Raw genomic sequence first — 21,974 nt, 5'->3', positions numbered from 1 at the left:
ATTTTATGAGAAAAGTAACTAAAGCCCGTCGATCCACTTTCTATATAGTGAACTAGGTCGCTACCCTTTAAGCATTAATGTTAACACAAAAATGATCTCTTTCTGGAATAGTCTCATCACAGGCAAAGAAAGCAAAATATCTCTTCTTAATTATAAATACATGCTTTCACTGTGAACCGAAAACATGATATGTATTTTGTAACATGTCCCCCATGTTGTATCTATGTATACCTGGGAGAAATACAGTATCGTTCTGTTCTGTTCTGTTCTGTTCTCTGTTAAACAAACAAGCAAAGTAGTTTCGTGCGAGCAGAATATGGGGTGTGGCTTGAAGTTTGTTGCAGGCAGAATATTGCGTTTGGTGTTTGGTATAACTGAAGAGCTCTGCAATCATTGTCATGTCCGTCTTCACAAGTTGATCATGCACAAAAAGTTTAATACTGCTGACCAAATTTTTTGACTCAGTAATGGTCATGGTAATGTGTACTTATCCATCATACATAAGGAAATTACAACTTCATACGCGGTGTTATACAACTGTTAAAATTTGTTTTAGGGACTTTGTGCTGCACGCAGGAATTCGAAATCAAGGGGTTCACATAAATTAGACCCATATTTGTTAATACTAATTTACATGGCCTAGTTACGAGGAAACTATGTTCACTTTTTTCATGGAAACTTCGAATACAAGTCTCTTGTCTTCTTTTGTACATAAGATTCAGATTTCAAGTTGCTGATATGCAACAGTGTCGCTCAGGACAAGGTGCTTACTTCTTTAGTTTATAAAAACATAAAACATATTGACACGTCTCTAACCCAAATTGCGATGACGGTACACTCAACAGTCTTTGAAATATGAGCGACAGTCTTCCAGCAATTGGAGTGCTTGAATGACAGCATATCTACAAGCTTGTCAATCAGTGTCTGATAATGACATTCTTGTCCTCAGCCATGTGCTGTCACCTCTGCTAGAGAGATGGCGCCTGGTGTTTGCTGCTCTTATTTGCCTTTTCGCAGATTTTATATATTTTATATTATTGTCAGTTCTTCAAATCGTCAAGGATGAATTTAATTGCTTTTGAAGAGTACGATCAGTCTTTTGCATGGCCGTTTCCTCCAAATATCCTTACTATAACGAAGTGTTGAAATCTCAAACTTTTTTATCAAATTGAAATTTGTGAACATGTCCCTTTTATTTTGAAGAAATATTCGACCTACCTCAACTGAATATGAAATAAGTATGTGTTAACATAACACACTGCGTCACTATTTATAACATATAATGCTGATGACAAGAAAGTATCAGTCGTTTAAGCTCGGTAAGCTGCGTTTGTGTTTTTGATTTTTTTTTTCCATTTTAGGGTTATTATAATGTAATAATTTACACCGAATGTTATGACTTATTTTTACTTAACTTCACGAGGATCGTTATGTTATAAAGTTTGGATATTGATATAACAAGTACATAAATTGTATTTAAATACTAGCTATATACATTTTTACCTACAGAACGGTCTACACAAATCACTTCCATGTGTGTTTTAAATTTCGGAGTTGCCAAATTTCGGAAAACATTAAATTTGGATTATGTTCATGAATTTAACAGGCATTGGTGGAGATGTTCATCTGTTATAAGTTAACAACTCAATGAGTAACCAAACTGTACGAATAAACTCGTGTGTACTAACAGTGTTTAAAACATAAAAGTTCTATTTGGATAACTTTGCTTATACCCGTTTACAAATGCCGTGAATGGGATATTAGCGTACGATTATTATTTAAAAACGTCTATCGTCGACATTAACTTTAAAATGAATAAATCATTTTCCAAATCTGTGTTACGTTCGTTGCTTTATGGACATACGCGTGCACGTATTGTCAACGCTCAACATTACAAGCGATTTTAAAGTCCAAACATATGTACGGAGTCTATATAGGTATGAATACGTTGTTATCTTGCACGAAATACTTTTTTTTTTTTTTTTTTTTTTTTTTTTTTTTTATTCAATATCATACATACAATGCAAACATGTATATGATCATACTGCATAGTGATTGTACAAAGCAATAAAGTTCAGACATGTTATACAAGATATGCTAATATATATTTTTTAGAGAGAAAAGAAAAGAACAACAGAGGAATAGTTATGAAAAAAAAAAGATGAATTGTATAAAGTCGGAAGAAAAGCATACTGGACTTGTGTGTTTTGTTGTATATGCACAATGATCTTGTCAGATTGAAAAAAAAATATAAAAAGATAAACAAAACTATTTTAGAGAGATAAACTAACATTAGAATGAAATGTATATAAGTGGACAAAAACATTATGCGAATTTAATCCGATTCCATTTTTGTTCAAAGATTTGTAATGTGTCATTACTGAGGGCTATTTCTTTCTCAATCTGGATTTTTAGTTTAAGACTATGGACAAAACAATTAAAATTTGGTACTTGTTTTTTGTACTTCATGTTTAAGATAAAATATTTCATCAATATAATCATAAAATTCACAATATTATTACAGTCTATTGATTTCAATGAGTTAATTCCGAAACTTACATTTAAGAAAGAAAGTTTAACGTTTAGTTGATGTTGTTCAAGAAAAGATATTAATTGATTCCAAATAGGCTGTATGTGTTTGCACTCCCAAAAAAAGATGTTCTATAGTTTCAATGTTTTCACTGCAGAAGTCACACAGATTTGAGTTAGATAATTTGCATTTAAAGAGATATTTATTTGTAGCTATAATTCTATGGATGTATTTATATTGAAAATTTCTCAGTGTGCTTTCAATGGTTGCTTTATATGGCATGGTAAATATGTGTTGCCAATTAAGTTCCTTTTCTCCAAAAAGGACTTGCCATTTATTTTGGATGTTGGAGTTTTCTGTAGGGTTTTTTATTTGTAGTGTGTAAAATATTTTATTTGTTTTGTTTTTTCTTCCAAGTATGTTTTCTACAAATGTTGTTTGAGTACATGGAGTATTATTTGTATTGATTTCAGATTTAATATGTATGGGTATGCTTTTGATTAGTGTGTAGTACTTCAGAAAATTATTTGAAGGTATTCCGTATATGTAGCATATATTATCAAAAGAGTAGAAATCCTTAATTCTGTAGTCAAATAATTGGTCGACATATTTAATGCTTCGTTCAAACCAGTCTTTATAGAAAAACGTCTTATCGTTTGAAGTTATGTCTTTATTGTTCCATAAAATTGTTTTACTGCTGGTTTGGGTTTCTAAGTTATGAGTGACATCACTCCACGCTGATAGAACATCAGACAGAAATCTGTTTTCGTTTGCAATTTCATGTAAGATAGTATTGCTGATGTTACATTCAAAGAGTAAGGAGTCACCATATTTTTTTAGGATTTTCTGGTAGAATAATTTCCATTTACTCGTATTGGTATTATCTAGGTATCTTTTAACCCAGCTGCATTTGATTGCATTCAAGAATGAGTCAATGTTCGTTAATTGGATACCTCCATTTTCTACAGATTGAATTAACTGAGTTCTTTTTATTTTATCAGGCTTACCGTCCCATATGAAATTAAATATTGCTGATTTTATATCGTTAATAACATCATTTGGTGGATTTGGGAGAACTGTTAATACATATATTAATTGAGGGAGTGCAAACGTTTTCAATACTGTGTTTTTCCGATTCGTGTAAGTTTACGATAATGCCATGATTTTAAGCAGTTTTTAAAATTCTGTAATTTAGGTAGTATGTTTTTAAGAACTGTGTCCTTTTCATTATTTGTGAAAGTAATTCCTAATGTTGCGGCTTCATCGGATGTCCAATTAAATTTCATTTCTTTTTTATATTGAACATTACTTTGTTTTAATTTACCTACTCGTAGCACAGTACATTTACTTTTGTTTAGCTTAAGACCCGATGTCATTCCGTAAAGGGTTAGCGCCTCTATTAGGTTATGGAAAGAATCGTAATTGTCGTTTAAAAAATAAGTGGCATCGTCAGCAAATAGGGATTGTTTGATTTCTTCGTCAGGTTCTAGTGATATGCCTTTTATGTGTTTATTTGATTGGATGTGATGTGATAGATACTCGATGCAAATAATAAATAGCGATGATGAGAGTGGACATCCTTGTCGAACCCCTCGTTCGATGTTAAAACTGTTTGAAAAGAAGCCATTGTTAATGATTATACTGTTTATATCGGTATAGAATAGTTTGACCCATTGAATGAGACTTTCACCAAAGTTCATATTTTCTAAGCAAGAGAACATAAATGAATGATCAAGCGAATCGAATGCCTTTTCAAAGTCTGCAAAGAATATTAGACCAGGATTATTTGAATTGTTGAAATAGTTTATGCATTCTTGGATAAGACGAACGTTTTCACCAATGTAACGTCCTTTTATGAAACCAGATTGAGATTTTGAAATGATTGATGGTAATATTATTTTTATTCTGTTTGCTATACTTTTAGTTGCAATTTTGTAATCATTGTTTAGTAAACTAATCGGGCGCCAGTTTGATAAGGATTCTAAGTTTTTTCCAGGTTTTGGAATAAGTGATATAATACCTTGTTTTTGTAGCGTAGTTAAGTTTTCGTTGTTAAATGAATAGTTTAGTGAATTAATTAGATGTGTTTTTATATCATTCCAGAATATTTTATAAAATTCGATTGTGATGCCATCAGATCCAGGGCTTTTGTTATTTTGCATTTCTTTTAGGGCTAATCCACATTCATATTCATTAAGCAATCCGTCGCACAGTTGTTTTTCCTCCTGGTTTAAAGCGTGATGTGTATTTTTAAAAAGGGTGTTATTTTCAACATTTTTTCGTTTATAGAGGGTTTCGAAAAATAAACGTTGTTCTTCTAGTATTTGAGTTCTGTTTGTTATATCTTTGCCATTGACTACTAATTTGTGTACAGTTTTTTGTTCACTTCTACGTTTTTCAATGTTTGCGAAATATTTTTTTTTTTTTTATTGTGTTCAACATGCTGTGCACGCGCTCTTAGTATTATTCCATTTAGATGTGTATGATTGATTCCATCTAATATTTGTTTTTTTTTATTGTTATTTCATTTTCAATGTCGGTGGTATCATTTGTGTTTGTTTGCTGCAATTGTTTTTCAAGTGTTTCAATGGTTTTGATGGTTTCAGTTTCAAGTTTGTGTGTTTCTTTTTGTTTAAATGATGTGTATCTAATTGTTGTGTTACGTATATTTCCTTTAATTACTTCCCATAAGGTGTTTGGGTTTGCATCTTTATTATTTTGAACTGTATTTAATATTTCCTGTTTTATTTGTGTTTGATATTGTGTATCTAATAAGATGCTGTTGTTAATTTTAAAGTATCCTGGGCCTCTTTCAGGTTGTATATTGTGCAGTTTAAGTTCAACTAGAGAGTGGTCAGTCATAAATCCTGGTTTTATGTTACACGTGTCGATAATGTTGCAAAGAGATTCAGATATTAAAAAATAGTCTAATCTACAAAATATTGTTGGTTTTGTGTTTGAGTGCCATGTGAATTTGCTTTCGTTTGGATGTATTGTACGCCAGATGTCTATCATATTGTAGTTTTCAATTATGTTATTTAAAATGTTTCTATTTTTAGTATGGGTATAAAGGTTTCCATTCTTTTTATCTAATAATGGGTTCAGGACAGTATTGAAATCACCACCGATTATAATATTTTTATCTTGGTTATTAATTATAAAGGATTGTAATGTTTCGTAAAATGTGGAATCGTCTATGTTAGGGCCGTAGACGTTGATTAATGTTATTTGTGTTTCGTGTATTTTTATATCTATACTTGCTTGTCTTCCAATTATTATTTCGTTAAAGTTATCGACTGTGATCCCTATATTATTTTTTATCAGAAAGACAATGCCATGTTTATTAGTATGTTGTCCACTGAGATAGATGTCTCCGTCCCATTCGTCCTTTAAGGTTTGTGCTAAAGTATGTGTCAAGTGACTTTCTTGTAATAGGCATATACTATATTTATTTTCGTCTAACCATTTGAAGATTTTAATTCGTTTATCTTTATTATTTAGCCCTTTTACATTCAAAGTACATAATTTAATCATTTAAAGAGGTGAAGGGTGATGTAAGTGATAATTTGTGTGTGCTTGTCCAGTTAGTTCTATTTCAAAACATGTCCAGTTGGTTTCTATTTTAAGATATAAGATGTTCACACATACAAATAAACATAGAAAACATAAAATAGGGATACAAAAAGATGAATATCCCATAGAAATGAATAAGTAAAAAGAAATAATAGCAAAAAGGTATAAACAATTAACAAACAAACATAAAAGAGAAATGATTACAATATATGTTAAAGCAGCTCGGTTAAACATTGCAAAGATAAACGAGCATATGCAGATCAGTACCACATTAGCTTAAACAGTTTCATTTTTATGAAAAGTGGTTTTATTTCTTATATATATATGTACTCTATTATTGGCATTTTTTACAAGTATTAATATACACATATTATATAATCATGAATTGTTTAAATTAATTTTGTTTGTCAAGACTTAAAAGTATATTATTTATAGATCGTCAGTTATTAGCATTATTTAAGTGTATAACTATTCAAATATAATGCTATCATGAATTGACAAGAGTGGTTCTATTTGTAAAAAACTAAATGTATATTACTTATAAATCCTAAAGGTGATTGCTACTTAAGAAAAGGATAATACTATAAAAGCAACGACAGTGAACCAGACAGTGTAATTGCATTGAACATCTATCATTCACTTAATACTTGAACAAGGCTTCATATGAAAGCGAAAATGAAGCAAGAGTGTTTATAACAAAGGGAAAAAATTCTAGTTTATTAGTGCTAAATGAAAAATAAAGATGATGTTTGTTTACCACTTATATTACTTTCAAACATACGTTATATTTACAATAACAACTGAAAAGGAATCCTTGGTATTGAAGGTATCAAGTGGATAAAAACATAAATTAAGTGGTAACACTGAATGACCAGGTATTGTTATTAACATTCACAATAACCAGTTTGTTTTTATAGTTAAACGTGCACAAAGACGTAAAATTGAGATTGTAAACAGTATCAATATTTGCGAACTTTGATGAGAATAGTATCGATTCTAATTGCAAAAAAATCATGGATGAAATTGCTCATTTTACGTGCATAATTAGACACTAAACATTCACTATCATAGAAATATGGAATGTTCAACACATATAAATGTAAATTGCACGAAATACTATTTTGTTGTGTTTTTGTTTCATGTTCACATCAGATGCACGAGTAAAGTAAATTCTTAATAATGTTTCGTGCAAACGACATGTTTTTTTCTGTGAAGTTTTAAAAATGCGCAGAACATTCCCTTCATGTATGATTTTTGTGGAATGTCGATAAACAAGCAATCTATCGTTTTTATAGCGAGAATTTACTCGAATTTCGTCGCATCTCTCATGACGTCTAATGCTTGTTCAATATTTTTAAAGGGGCCTTTTCACAGATTTTTGGCATGTATTAAAGTTTGTCATTAAATGCTTTATATTGATAAATGTAAACATTGGATCTGAAAAGCTCCAGTACAAAACAAGAATACAATTAAAAAAAAAAAGAAAACAAGTAACCCTCAACTGGGCTCGAACCACTGACCCCTGGAGTAAAAGTCTATCGCTTAGACCACACGGCCATCCGTGCTCATACTATGAGCGATGTATTTTGTACTCTATATAAGCAATCCTATTATTTTCACAAAATATACCGACAAAAACAGAACTTTCCAAATTATTTAATCGTGTCGCATTGCAACGCTTTATAATTTTCAGGTTTTCGAATCGTCAAAAGATGCATATAATGGATATTTTAGAGCATAGTAAATGTTCAGTATTACTGTTTACTCACACATATCATAGCTAAAACAAAAATGTGCGATTCTGAAACAACTTTTTTAAAATTTTGTCAATTAACCAAAACGTGAAAAGGCCCCTTTAAAGAAATACGTCAAATAACCATTCATTGCTCAACATAGTTCGACTGTTACTAGATAAGCTGTTATAAGATATTGGTTCGTCCAATGTAAGTCCTTCTTGTAAATGTATACATGCTCGCCATAACGATTTGAAAAAAATGCAGGTCAAATAAATGGCGAAAAGTCGTCACTGTCGGCTTGAAGGTAATGTTCAACTATATTTAAACTTGTTTCGCTTTATTTCCATATACCAGTAACAAACAGAAATAAAACAAAACGGTTATACAGTATCGAAAGCGTCATACAATTAACGAATCGATAGGTACGACGTGTCCAAAAGATGATTGATAATAAAATGCAATAGAAGAAGTGATCTTACCCAAGTGTAACTCACATATTCGACAAAAAAAATGCACACATTATTGCATTTTGGATGAATTAAGCAATTATTATGTTAACGGATATATTGTTAAAGATAGTTACTTTATTTATTCGATCGATCAACTAATAGTTATTTAAATGAAAATTTATTCTTATCGTAAACTATTTCGGCTTACACTAACATATATTACGCGGAAGAATGAAATAAATACAATAGAAAACATGTACTCGTATAATTACTTAAATGTGTTCTATCCAATCTCAGATAACTTTTCATTACCTTAAAAACGTTTCATTGTGCATTTGTCCTTCATCTATAAACTAGTGACTGCACAACGCAAAATCATGCATGTACATTGAAAGGCGGCACGTGTTATCACTCTGCTAAGTGAATGTAAGGTCGTATAACTTATTAGTTAATGGTAAAACGGAAGACAATACTTAAAGTCAAAGTCAGAGGCAATGAACTACTATAAGAACGAAACTATTTCACTACAAGAAGGTCCATTATTTATTTATTGATGAAATCATAGCAGGTCAATGTTTACAAATAAATACCAAATATTCGACATGGACCTTTTTAATGTGGACCTTCCCTAGCTTAAGTGATTTTCTGTTTTTGAATGTTAAGTTGTTCGTATTGTTATATCTATTCTGCTTGTGTTTCTGTTGTCTTACTGTTTGGTATTGATTACATCTCATAAATGAAGGACTGCATGCTGGTGCAACTGAAGTATCGCTTTGTTTTATTTGTATAGTGCATTCATTAGCCTCAGATTAAATACTTGTAGATGGTAGCAAGTATTTATAGTATTACAAAGATGTCTATGTACGGTAAAACGACTCGCTAACACAGATTAAAATGCGGGCTTCATTTTGGAGGAAAGTCACAACCGTTCTTCAAACATAGCACAAACACTATTTACGATGCTTGCGATTAGCGGTTGTATACGTTTTTCATTTTTCGAATTTAGCCTGGTAAAAAAGGCAAACACAAATCAATTTTTCATCTTTTCGACTAAACATCAAGGCGAAATCTTTGTCATACGTCAAAAAAATAAGTTATCAAATTCTTTGATAAATCATGTTTTTTAAGTGTGTATGGACGATAAAGGACTGTTTTGTAAGCAATACAATACGTATCTCGTATGCATTAACACACACTTAGTAAAATCTAAATACGAATATGTACATGTACTACTCTTCGAAACTTCTTTTAGGAACGATATTTTGTGGTTAATTAAGGAAACGTCTCAATATTCGTAGGATAATAACAACGGAAAATAATACAATCCACGGTTCGACTATATATTTCAGAAAATGCACTGAGTCGAATCAGAGAGCGCTGAGTGATCTAGAACAGAGGTAAGAGTTTCGTATAATTTCTGCTATTTTTTACAATAATTATTCATGTGAATAATGGTATGTTTGTGTTCGAAGCATATAGGCGGTAAATAGCCTTCAAAGGAGATGTAAATTTTGCATCTTTTCGGCGAAAAATCATGGCGGAAAGGGCTTTGGCTCCTCTAAAAACAAATGATAAAATTTGTGTTTATTTAATGTGTCTACATATTAAATTTCTATGTTTGATAATAAGATGTTGATACATTATACAAGATATTGAAAGTTCAATAGAAATGGTACATAACTATGGCGTGTAAAACGTTGCAAAATTCAATGTTTCCATATGTATGTGGTATATTTGTATATATATGTTGTATATTTCCATTTGTGTGTGGTATAATTGCATATATATGTTGTATAAATTGATATATATATGGTAAACTCCATATTTATGTGGTATATTTGAATATATATGTTCTATATTTCCATTTGCGTGTGGTATAATTGCATATTTATGTTGTATAAATTGATATATATATGGTAAAATCCGATATATGTATTGCATAACAAATATATGTTGTATAATTTCATATTTATGTTTGATATATTCATATATATGTTCTAAAAGTTCATATATGTATGGAATATTTTGATATATGTGTGGTATAATTCTGATATATGTGTTGTATAATTTTCAAAATATGTGTATGGTATAAATTCCATATATTTGTTGTAAAATTTTGATATATATGTTCTATAATTTGCATCACGGGAAATATTTTGAACAGGCGTGGCTGAAAAGCGGAGATGGCTAAATCCCGCTTAAAGTGGAAGGAAAAGGCCTCATCAACATTAAAGCTGACATTTCAATAATGATGTATGAGTTTTTTATTAAGATTATTAGAACATTTCTTTTGTATCTATTGGAAAATATTCAAAATACAACATATGAGACCCTTCCCGTTTATAAAAAACCCTGTCCTTGGAAAGGGGCACTTCTCGCTATTCAATCATACCGATTTGACGGAATCACAATTAATTCAACCATTATGATAAATGACTTGCTTTTTGAAGAAAATGAAATGGACTTGCTCTTTGATAAGGCTAGTGGAACAATGCCACGATTCGCTGCTGTATGTGTAGCAATGTACGTATTGTGAAATATCTATTCTACCTTATTAACCATTATTAACGAATTCACTTGTTATATTCAATGTTATTTCGACTAACTAAATGTCGGACAATATAAAGAATAGTAATTTCGGCCTCGGGACGTGAATAGTTTAAATGTATACACCGAGTATTAACTATTGACAATTACCAATTAAAGTATATATTTTATTTATTTGATTAATAGTCGGAATTCATTGATTATAAAACGATAAAGATGCTAAATAATGTGTATCACCCAAAGGGGTGTACCCATACTCCCTAACATCTTAGGACCATGCTTCAGACCTGTGATGCTAACACAGCCATGAAAACAAACATCTAAACTCAAATTTGAGTTTTATTTGAATAATTATTGCAATTTTAATGGCACAGGGTTGTATTAGGGTCCTGGGTTGAAAATGCTCTGAACCAAGTAAGAAAGATAACTAAGCACAAAAGTCATATTGAGTTTTAAAGTATGAATAAGCTTGACGTAATCAAAGCAATATAACAGGCTTTTTAACTAAATCCATTTAATAACTAGTAATTTGGTTTCTTTTCAGATGCAGCTCTAGATGATGTCCCAAAAGTGACCAACTTCGTTGAAGTCACCGTACCTCAGTACCTCCCAGCTGACTTTAAGACCTTTTTTTCGCATGATAAGGGGTACTTTTGAAAGAGTTCTGGAGAGAATTTCAGCTGATGATCAATTTCGTACAAGGATTGCCACTGGGGGTCGTGAACAAGTTTCATTGGATAAGGACTTACTAATGACGCTTTGGTATTTGGGTAATTTAGAGACAGTAAGGTCTATTGCAGATCGTTTCAACTTATCAAAGTCAACTTTCTTAGACCATAACCGAACAATGACAAGATTGATGAATTTCAAAAAAAGAAAGGCTTCCCTGGAGTCTTGGTGGCAATAGATGGGACGCACATAAACATTTCTGCACCAAGGAAAAGGTCTCCGGACTACTTAAATAGAAAAGGACCCTATTCAATAATCGTGCAAGCTGTTTGTCGAGAAGACAGGCGTTTCGTTTCACAGATGTGTATTGTGGGTGGCCTGTAAAGGTGCATGATGCACGCGTTTTCCGTAACTCGCCTTTTATTTGCTGCACTTCCCGGGTTTACTGGAATGAATCACATAATAGGAGATGGAGCTTATCCGATTTCTAGATACTTGATGACACCATTTAGTGATAATGGTCACCTTTCAATGGAACAGGTGAACTTGAACAAAGCCCTTTCTGGCACCCGTGTCCTCATAGAAAACAGCTTTGGAATGTTAAAGAGTAGATTTCGCAGACTTATGTTTATTGATATGGTGGATATAGAGTTCATTGTCAAAACAGTCTCATTGCAAGTTGCATACTGCATAACTTATGCATTTTAAATGAAGATGAGGTTGACATTCTTTTTGAAAATGATGAACCGGAAAATGATGATAATAACTTTCGATTATTTGTACCTCAAAATAATGTCGAAGGCGTTATGAAAAGAACAATTATAACCAGGCAGTTTACGATAAACTGAATTAATAAGCCTTCGGTTTCTGTTCTACCTGTTAAGACGATTTAGTTTGGTTTCCTTTTTATATTAAAAATAATGAAACATACTAATAAAAATTTTCATTGACCATTATTTTTTTAAATGCTTGGTTTTCACTTATACTGCTCAGTAGTTATTTACATTATTTTTTAATCAGACGGTAAGTTTTGAGTCCTGATCATGCATTTATCTTCATATTTTTTAATTAAAAGTAATACAAAATTATGTCCATATGTCTGTTAAATGATAAGGTATTTGTGTATCCAACAGAATTGTTTTCACATGTATGCAATTCTATGCTTGAAAATATGTCTATTGCACTTAAATAAATTGACTAAAAAACAATTGCTCTTCCACTTTTATAGCAAATTACATTACAAACGATAAAATATCTTTAAACAAAAATCAACAACAATAATAATAATATCATCCATAATTTGGAATTTGACACTTATTTCATTAAAACTTTGAGTGAATGCAAAATGCTAAAGTGTTTGAAGCTTCTTACTGCAGTGTATAGTAAAAAAAGTTGCATGCATGCAATTTATAATTAGAATGCAAATATTTAATCTGGAATTGTAGTAATATTCAGAACTGCACACAGAGAATAATTGCCTAAACATGCATGTATCTAGAAAAAAAACATGGAAACATAATATCATATGGTTGACCTTTGATTAAGGTATTTATGTTCAGAATGTATATAATGATGGCATTAGTAATGATTACATATCAATATAAAGGTATTGTGTTTGTTTTTATTGGTTTACTTTCATTGAAATCCATAGATCACTTCTAATCATCACAAAGTAATTATTCCATACTTGAGCTGATGATCGAATGTTAGATATATTTTTGCTTTAAGTGTCAAATTCCATCACAATCTGTTTTAGTATCACATGGCTGTCTGCCACTATGACTAGCTGTCATTGTAAACAACATATTCAAGAATATAAGAGCAAAATGTGTCCTTATATTTAACAAAGTAAAAGCAAAACAAATGAACAGGTAACTCTTTTGTGATCCCCTGCTCTAGACAAATATAGAATACACATGTAAATGTTCAAACAGATTGAAATCTGTATTACCTTTATTAAAAGAGCAGGCAAAAGAACATTTAAATTCATGGAGGCTAAGACAAGAATTGTTGTGTTAGGTTATCAATCTATGAATTGTGTCACTTGAACAAATCCTTGCATTTTCTGTTAAACATATCACCCTAATGCGGGTCTTATTTTGAAGAAAAAACTATCCAGTTGAAAAAAAGGTGCTTGAAGAAAAAAATTCCTCAGGTGAGCTTAGAATTATAAATTAAATGGATTCCATCCAATGAAACTAGTAAAACTAGGCCAAGAACAATAAACAATACTAAACATGTGCCAGTGGAATACAGATACCCCCCACATTCTTCTTTTGTCTATAACTTTCACTCATGTAAACACAAGCAAATTCGTTGAATTGATACCCCCCGCCAAATAAATTTTGTTAATGGGTGGGTGTAGAACTAAAAGAAAAGGTATACGTGAAGGGTTGTGCCTTTTGTCAATTATTTTTTAGGTCTTTCACAGCCGGATAATTGAGAACAATTACATCAGGACATTTTGAGAATCCATTTTAGTAGTGTTATTGCATAAGCTTTTGCTCGTTAACGTGCTGGGTTTGATTCCCCATGAAGTGCTATGAGAAAATTCAAGGTCAAATAAGAAAGGAACATGTGGATCAATGTACATGGAAAACGTGTGTCGTATATCTAAATTTTATGATGACATATTTTAAGTTTCCTCATTTAAATCGCATAACAAAATCGAGAGGTTTACTTCACAAACTTAAAACATAAGCAAACAAACAGCAAGCAAACTGACAGACAGAGTGACTCCAATATACCCAATTGTAAACATTGTTTGTGGGTGTCAGTCTTTTATGTATGTATCGAAATTCTTAAAGTTTTTATTTCTGTTTCATTATTTTTAGCTCATCTATTTTTTGAAAAAAAAATTATGAGCTATTGTCATCACCTTGGCGTCGGCGTCGGCGTCGGTGTCTGCGTTGGCGTCGGCGTTGGCGTCCGGTTAAGTTTTGCGTTTAGGTCCACTTTTCTCAGAAAGTATCAATGCTATTGCATTCAAACTTGGTACACTTACTTACTATCATGAGAGGACTGGGTAGGCAAAGTTAGATAACTCTGGCATGCAATTTGACAGAATTATGTGTCCTTTTTATACTTAGAAAATTGAAAATTTTGGTTAAGTTTTGCGTTTAGGTCCACTTTTCTCAGAAAGTATCAATGCTATTGCATTCAAACTTGGTACACTTACTTACTATCATGAGGGGACTGGGCAGGCAAAGTTAGATAACTCTGGCGTGCATTTTGACAGAATTATGTGCCCTTTTATACTTAGAAAATTGAAAATTTTGGTTAAGTTTTGTGTTTAGGTCCATTTTATTCCGTAAGTATCAAAGCTATTGCTTTCATACTTGTGACACTTACTAACTATCATAAGCGGACTGTGCAGGCAAAGTAATGTAACTCTGACTGGCATTTTGACAGAATTATGTGCCCTTTTTATACTTAGAGAATTGAAAAATTGGTTAAGTTTTGTGTTTAGGTCCACTTTATTCCTACAGTATCAAAGCTATTGCTTTCATACTTGCAACACTTATTAACTATCATAAGGGGACTGTGCAGGCAAAGTTATGTAACTCTGACTGGCATTTGGACGGAATTATGGGCCCTTTATACTTAGAAAATTTTGTTAAGTTTTGTGTTTTGGTCCACTTTACCCCTAAAGTATCATAGATATTGCTTTCATACTTGGAACACTCGCAAATTATCATAAGGGTACAGTAAAAGGCCAAGTTGCATAACTCTGGTTGTCATTTTTACGGAATTATGGCCCTTTTTTGACTTAGTTACTTTGAATATATGGTTAAATTTTGTGTTTCGATCCACTTTACTTCTTAACTATTAAGGCTATTGCTTTCAAACTTCAAATACTTTCATGCTTTCATGAGGTTCCTGTACCTGGCAAGTTGAATTTTACCTTGACCTTTGAATGACCTTGACTCTCAAGGTCAAATTATTAAATATTGCTAAAATTGCCATAACTTCTTTATTTATGATTAGATTTGATTGATACTTTGACAAAACTACTATGTTTGAAATACCGTCCAACCATCGCACCGTAGAATCCCCCCCTCCCCCCACCCGAATCCCAACCCCCCCCCTATTTTTTTTTTTTTTAAGATCATCTCACAAATGACCACCACACCCTCACACTATACCCCCCCCCACCCCACCCTCCAAAAATTCTTTTTTTTGAAACGGTTAAAAAACAAAAAAAAATATTTTTATTATTTTATGTTTGAAATACCGTTAAACCATCGCACCCAAGAATCACCCCCCCCCCCGATTTTTTAAAAAAAAATCCGCATTTTTGGAAAATTATGTAATAAATGTCCAATAAATGTCCACACCCCACACTATAAAGCCCTCTTCACTCCACCCCTCCCTCCTTTGTGATTGAAAATGAGAGTCCCTTCACCTTTAAAAAGAAAATAGATGAGCGGTCTGCACCCGCAAGGCGGTGCTCTTGTTTTTATATTTTATACCACATTTTTATAGAGCCCTTTTCATACTCGCGGGTGCGTTCAAAGGCGCTTTACATGTTTTTCCCTGATCACTGAGTCACAAGTCGTCCGTTAACATCTTGGCGCAGTATGCAGCCACGGCACATTGGCTTATTTCCCTCACAGGTACCCATTTATACACCTGGGTGGAGAGGATGCAGATGTGGGATAAATTTCTTGCTCAAGGAAATTCCAGTGGTCAGGGCGGGATTCGAACCCGGGACCTCTCGATCTCTAAGCCAGCGTCCTACCATTAGACCACTGCTCCCACTCATGTCAATAAGATTTTTTAATAAATCAACTTTCTCATTCTGCATATGTTTAGCAACATCTAAACGTGCTTGTTCTCTCTGCTTCTCCTCTTCACCATATTGTTTCAAAATTTTTCAATATTTGATTTGAAGAGCTTTTTCTTTTTCTTGTCGGTTCAACTGTATCTTTAACATTGGGTTCTTCACCTGAGTCAGTGTCTTCCTCCGAGTCTCCTGTACATGCTGATGAACTAGAAGCACTTTCTAAGTTTGAAATTGTATATGCTGGAGAAGTACCATGCCTTTCCCCTAGAATATCGTCCAATTCTGCTTTAAATTCAAAGGATGTTCTCTTTGCTCCCGTCGCTCTGTTGCTGTCTTTAGCTCGACGATAAGCTGCCACGATGGTCTTCCATCTCCCTTCAACCTGTTTGCTATTAAAATGGTAACCTTTACTGTTAAGGGATTTGCACAGTTCTTCCCACAAATTTGTTTTCAACAGGGGGTTGTTGAACTTATGTACATTTGCTTTGAACATTTCAAGGAGGAGCAGGGTTTGTGATCTTGTCCATGTAGTACTGGAAGTATATTTTTCTGGTCTTTGGTTCTCAGGCAAAGACTCTAAACAACATTAAAACAAATGTTTAATATAGCCTATAGACAAAACACTTGTCTGTACAGGAAACAACTAGAGCTTTATCACAGACGTGACATATACCCCCACACGCTGCATTGACACAGAATATTTTGCATGCTTTCTTTACAAAAAAGAGAAGCTAATTTATGGCGATTTTTAAGAATTATTATGCCATTATCATTTATGACCATTTTGACCTTTGAACTCTTGAATTCTTTCGCATGATACGCCGTCCAATGACTGTTAACAAAATTAATGCGCAGAGTAATTTTTAAATCTCACAATGAATGACATAGTTATGGACGGACAAGCACATTTATGGTCATTTTTGACTTTTGAACTCCAAATGTTACCTTGACCTCGGAGATATCAACGTAATTTTTTCACATGACACACCGTCTAATGATTGTGAACAAATGTAACTTGTTTGACCTTTGAACTTAAAGTTTGACCTTGACCTTAGAGATATCGACGTAATTCTTTCGCGCGACACACCGTCCAATGATGGTGAACAAATGTGGCAAATGATTTTAAAATCTCACAATAGACGACAAAGTTATGGCCAGGACAAGCTCAATAATGACCATTTTTTACCTTTGAACTCAAAGTGTAACATTGACCTTGGAGATATCGACGTAATTCTTTCGCGCGACACAATGTCCAATGATGATAACAAATGTGCCAAATTATTTTAAAATATCACAATAAACGACATAGTTATGGCGCGGACAAGCTTATTTATGGCCATTTTTGACCTTTGAACTCAAAGTGTGACCTTGACCTTGGAGATATCGACATAATTCTTTTGAGCGACGAACCGCCCCATGATGGTGAACAAATGTACCTATTCATTGAATTAGAGAGCGGACACTTAATACGGACCGACAGACAGACCGACCGACAGACAGACAAGCTCAGACAAGCTCACTCCTATATACTTCGTTTGTGGGCGTTTAATTATCCACTCATGGTCACCATTATCATCATCAGAATTATCCGTATCAGCATAACAATCCTTGTCATAATCACAATCATCATCACCAACAGCTATAGGATTTTTTTATACATTGCAATATGGCATTTTCCATTGTGATGTTTAATTTTCAAATAATTTTAAATGTAGAGGCTTGTCTTTAAAATGAACAAACATAAATGCACAAAGTTCAAAATCAGTTCATGTACAGTATTGGTAAACATTGTTTACATACATGGTAATTATAGTCATAAAATAGGTCCGCAAATAAGTTTATGCATTAGATGCCTCCTGACCTCTGTGCTTCTTCAGAAAGTAAAACAAGTTTTGTGATATATGCGCATGTGCGGCTACCCAATATTTTACCAATTACAAAACATTCAGTACTTTAAGAAGTGACCACATCACAATGTTTAAATTGAAATTAAAACAAATCAATCACTTTTTTCGCAATAAACAATCGGAAAACATATACAAGCACATGAACATTTTTGTATTATTTGAATCCCTAATTATCATTAAACATGTAATCAATCACCTTTGCAAGTTTCATTTGAAAGTAAAGAGATAAGAAAAAATGTGAATGACAAACATTGCCTCAACACAGATAAATGTACTCATAGGCATGTTGCCTGGTTGAATGGTCTGAAATACAAAGTGTCACCACATCTGCAATCAATTATAACGATGAACGCATTTCAATGTTTAAAGAGGCTTTAAGAGCGTAAATAATGAATGTGATGGTCAGTTAGGCTCTATTGGTCATTGTCGGCTCGGGTACTAGCTACATGTACCCCAGGTACACTTAAGCATAAATACATGTACCCCGGGTACGGTAAATATACTCATACATACCCGGGAACTTTAGCGCTAAATCGATCGTTGTCAGCAATTATTTATTAAATGAATTAGTTTCATATTTATGTCAATTTTCTGTTAAAATGGCATCTATATTATCGAAACTCATACTCAACAGGCATGTTGATGCATTTTTTTTAAATAACAGTTTGTTTCGTAATAACGGTAATCGGTAGCGTATTTTACGACATCAGATTTGGGGCGGGAATAAACAGTCGGGTACAGTCTAAAATCGGCTGGGTACGTTTGAGTATATTTACCGTACCCGGGGTACATGTAAGAATACTTGCATGTACCCGAGGTACATGTTACTAGTAACCGAGCAGACAATGACCAATCGAGCGTCAGTTAGTTGTTAAAGTATATTTTATTTGACATGAATACAATGGAAATTGAAGTATTGGTAACTGATTGACAATGATCACACTTATTAATTCTAAATTTGACATAATAATTGTGTTGCTTTTTTTCTTCAAGTTACAAATATTATAAGTTTAAGCATACCATCTGAATTCAGGGCCTCTACAAGGTTTGCTGATGCTATGATGTGATACTCCTCTCCATCAATACTGACAACAAATGTACTGAAAATACAGTTTAGCTTAAAGAGACTTCTTTAACAAATGGCAAAATCATGCTTTAAAATCGATGATACTCCAGATTAGATCAATAAAATATTGGATGAAGATGAAATTACAGGAAATTGCATTTGTTAAACCACCGTCTTTCATGATAAAAACATAAGCCGCAGAGTGCATATCCGAATTAATAGGTACTGCTCAAACAAAATGAAAGAACACCATAATGTTACAAATAATTGCAGGATAATAAATGTGCACATTCATACTGTAGTAATGCTCCAAAACTTAATATTTGTTTGCCTTTTGAGACTCAGAATTTGAAACCAAATGCGTAATCATTTTACTCACATGTCTTTGTTGACCATGATGTTTATAGACGCACTTAACGCTCGAAAAAGCCATATCCGTTGTTTAGTCATACCCGTTAAAATATTTCCCAGCATGCAAATTATAGGACATATCTATGAAAATTTTACCACAAATATATGGAATTTATACCACACACATATTTTGAAAATTATACAACACATATATCAGAATTATACCACATATATATCAAAATATTGCATATATATGTGAACTTTTAGAACATATATATGAAAATATCAAACATAAATATGAAATTATACAACATATATTTGTTATGCAATACATATATTGGAATTTACCATATATATATGAATTGATACAGCATATATATATATATGCAATTATACCAAACACAAATGGAAATATACAACATATATATGCAATTATACCACACACAAATATGGAAACATTGAATTTCGCAACGTTTGACACGCCATACATAACATCAGCAACATTTAATTTACACATAAAAGACACAGTTTTTGGTTCTACAACAAATAAGCTAAACGTGCCGGTATCGTGTTTCTTATGATAAGATTTAAATTTCATAGAAGTAAACATGCGATTTTTTTTAACAAGAATAATGGTGTTTTTAATTATTTCGTGTATATTCATGAATTGGTATAAGCTAAAGGTTTAACTAAAATTAGTATTTACAAAGAATCATATACATACAGGCGTACGTACAACCTTTGAGTTTACTTCGAGATTGCATCGATGTTTTTGTCTCAAATGTGCGTCGGAAAAAAGGCGCCCGCGTGGTTTCCAAATTCACCGCAACCGACGCAACTGCAACTAGCGCATATGCTTTATTTTTTACGTCTCTCATGCATCGACCATCCGTCATAAGGGCACTCTGCGCACATCATGCGGTATTCGTAGGTCTGACACACATTGTTGTGCGTAGAATATTTTTGCCAGTGAATAGGCGCATAATGGCTGTTTGAGTATTCACACAGCTCCAAGTTAAACTAGCTTTACAGCCCTTTTTACACGAGCTTTCAATCTCTACTGCCTGTGGAGCTATTTATTTAAGATCGTCGTTCAGATTGGTCGGGGCATACTGAAGCGACACATGTATCGTATGCACTTGTTTATAATCTTATGTGTTTTTACACACTTTGACATTCTTAAACATCAAATTATATAATAAAACTAAAAATAAAAATAATAATTATGAAAAGTATGATGCGATAGCTTCATTTTAGTACCGATCATCTGTACTCTAAAATCATGTATCTGAAATTGTTTCAGGGCCATACATTCTGAAATAACATTATCTGTGGAAATAGCCGAACATGCAGAAGAAAACGAAACCTTGAAAAAAGAACGAGATGTGTTGACTTTCAAAATATTGACTCGTGAAGACGAAATAAATATTCTTCAAGCTGAAATTAAGTATGTATTTATTTTAATAAATACACTTAATCTTTCAAAGTGTTATGACGTTGACCTGCGTTTATTTTAATTACTTATTTCAAATACACGTTTGACCTTACTTATTCATCTGTGTGTCTATCAGAAATTAAGTTTCTGCAGCAATGTAACGTACATGGTTGAATGTACTAAAATGATTTTGTACTAATGCTTTCAACATTTTCACCAGCAGTTTGGTAAATAACTATATCTGAAATCATTGGCAGTGTTTAAAAGGTCTGTCACTAGAACTTATTTTGACAACCGCCCCATATTCCGATGACCCTATAGTCAGAATGTCCGATATTCCAAAGGTCTGAAAGTCCGAAGGCCCGATATACCGAAAGCCATTTATTCTGAAAGCGACTGTATTTCAAAAAGAGACAACCGTCACAGACGGAATCAACATGGACGCGGTTAATTACTGTGTATGTTATTTTACCCGTTTGTGCCTCGGCACAAACCTTGGTGACGAAAAACGTCAGCACTTTTCAATGCACAATATGCAAGTATTGTTCCTTATGAAATAGCGTATAATGCTTTCTTTGCTGAGGTCGGAAGGTTTTGGTCCGTTCAATAACATGACTGTTTATAAACGGGATTTTTTTCCTTGTACGGCTTAAGTGACACATTGTGAACACTCTGGAAATAAAATGTTTGGTAAATTTTTTATCAAACTTTCTCAGAAAATTAACATAAATCAAATATCTCTTGACTGATTTAGAAAACGGTTCCAGTCTATTGAACACCCGGCTGCGAATGGTGGGTTTACTGTTTTCTCTATATGTCTGTAATTAAAAGTTCTTATACAAGAGCTTTGGCCACATTTTATCCATTTGTTTTTTTTTATTTGGTAAGTAGTTTTCACACATGGTACACAAAATGTATCCGATAT

General features: G+C 32.8%; 1 protein-coding gene across 1 annotated transcript in view; it reads left to right on the top strand.

Annotated features, from left to right (window-relative positions):
• Positions 1–21,974, top strand: part of LOC127834687 (E3 ubiquitin-protein ligase RNF213-like) — an 87,149-nt gene that overhangs the window by 26,405 nt on the left and 38,770 nt on the right. The window contains exons 3-4 of the mRNA XM_052360711.1: positions 9,638–9,685; positions 20,918–21,061. Coding sequence (XP_052216671.1) covers positions 9,638–9,685; positions 20,918–21,061 — 192 coding nt within the window. The remainder of the gene's footprint in view (positions 1–9,637; positions 9,686–20,917; positions 21,062–21,974) is intronic.

The sequence above is a fragment of the Dreissena polymorpha genome, chromosome 6 (genome assembly GCF_020536995.1).
Source record: "Dreissena polymorpha isolate Duluth1 chromosome 6, UMN_Dpol_1.0, whole genome shotgun sequence".
In the NCBI taxonomy this organism is placed as follows: Eukaryota; Metazoa; Mollusca; class Bivalvia; order Myida; family Dreissenidae; genus Dreissena; species Dreissena polymorpha.
The sequence above is the reverse complement of the archived record's forward strand: the minus strand, read 5'-3'. Positions and strand labels throughout refer to the sequence as shown.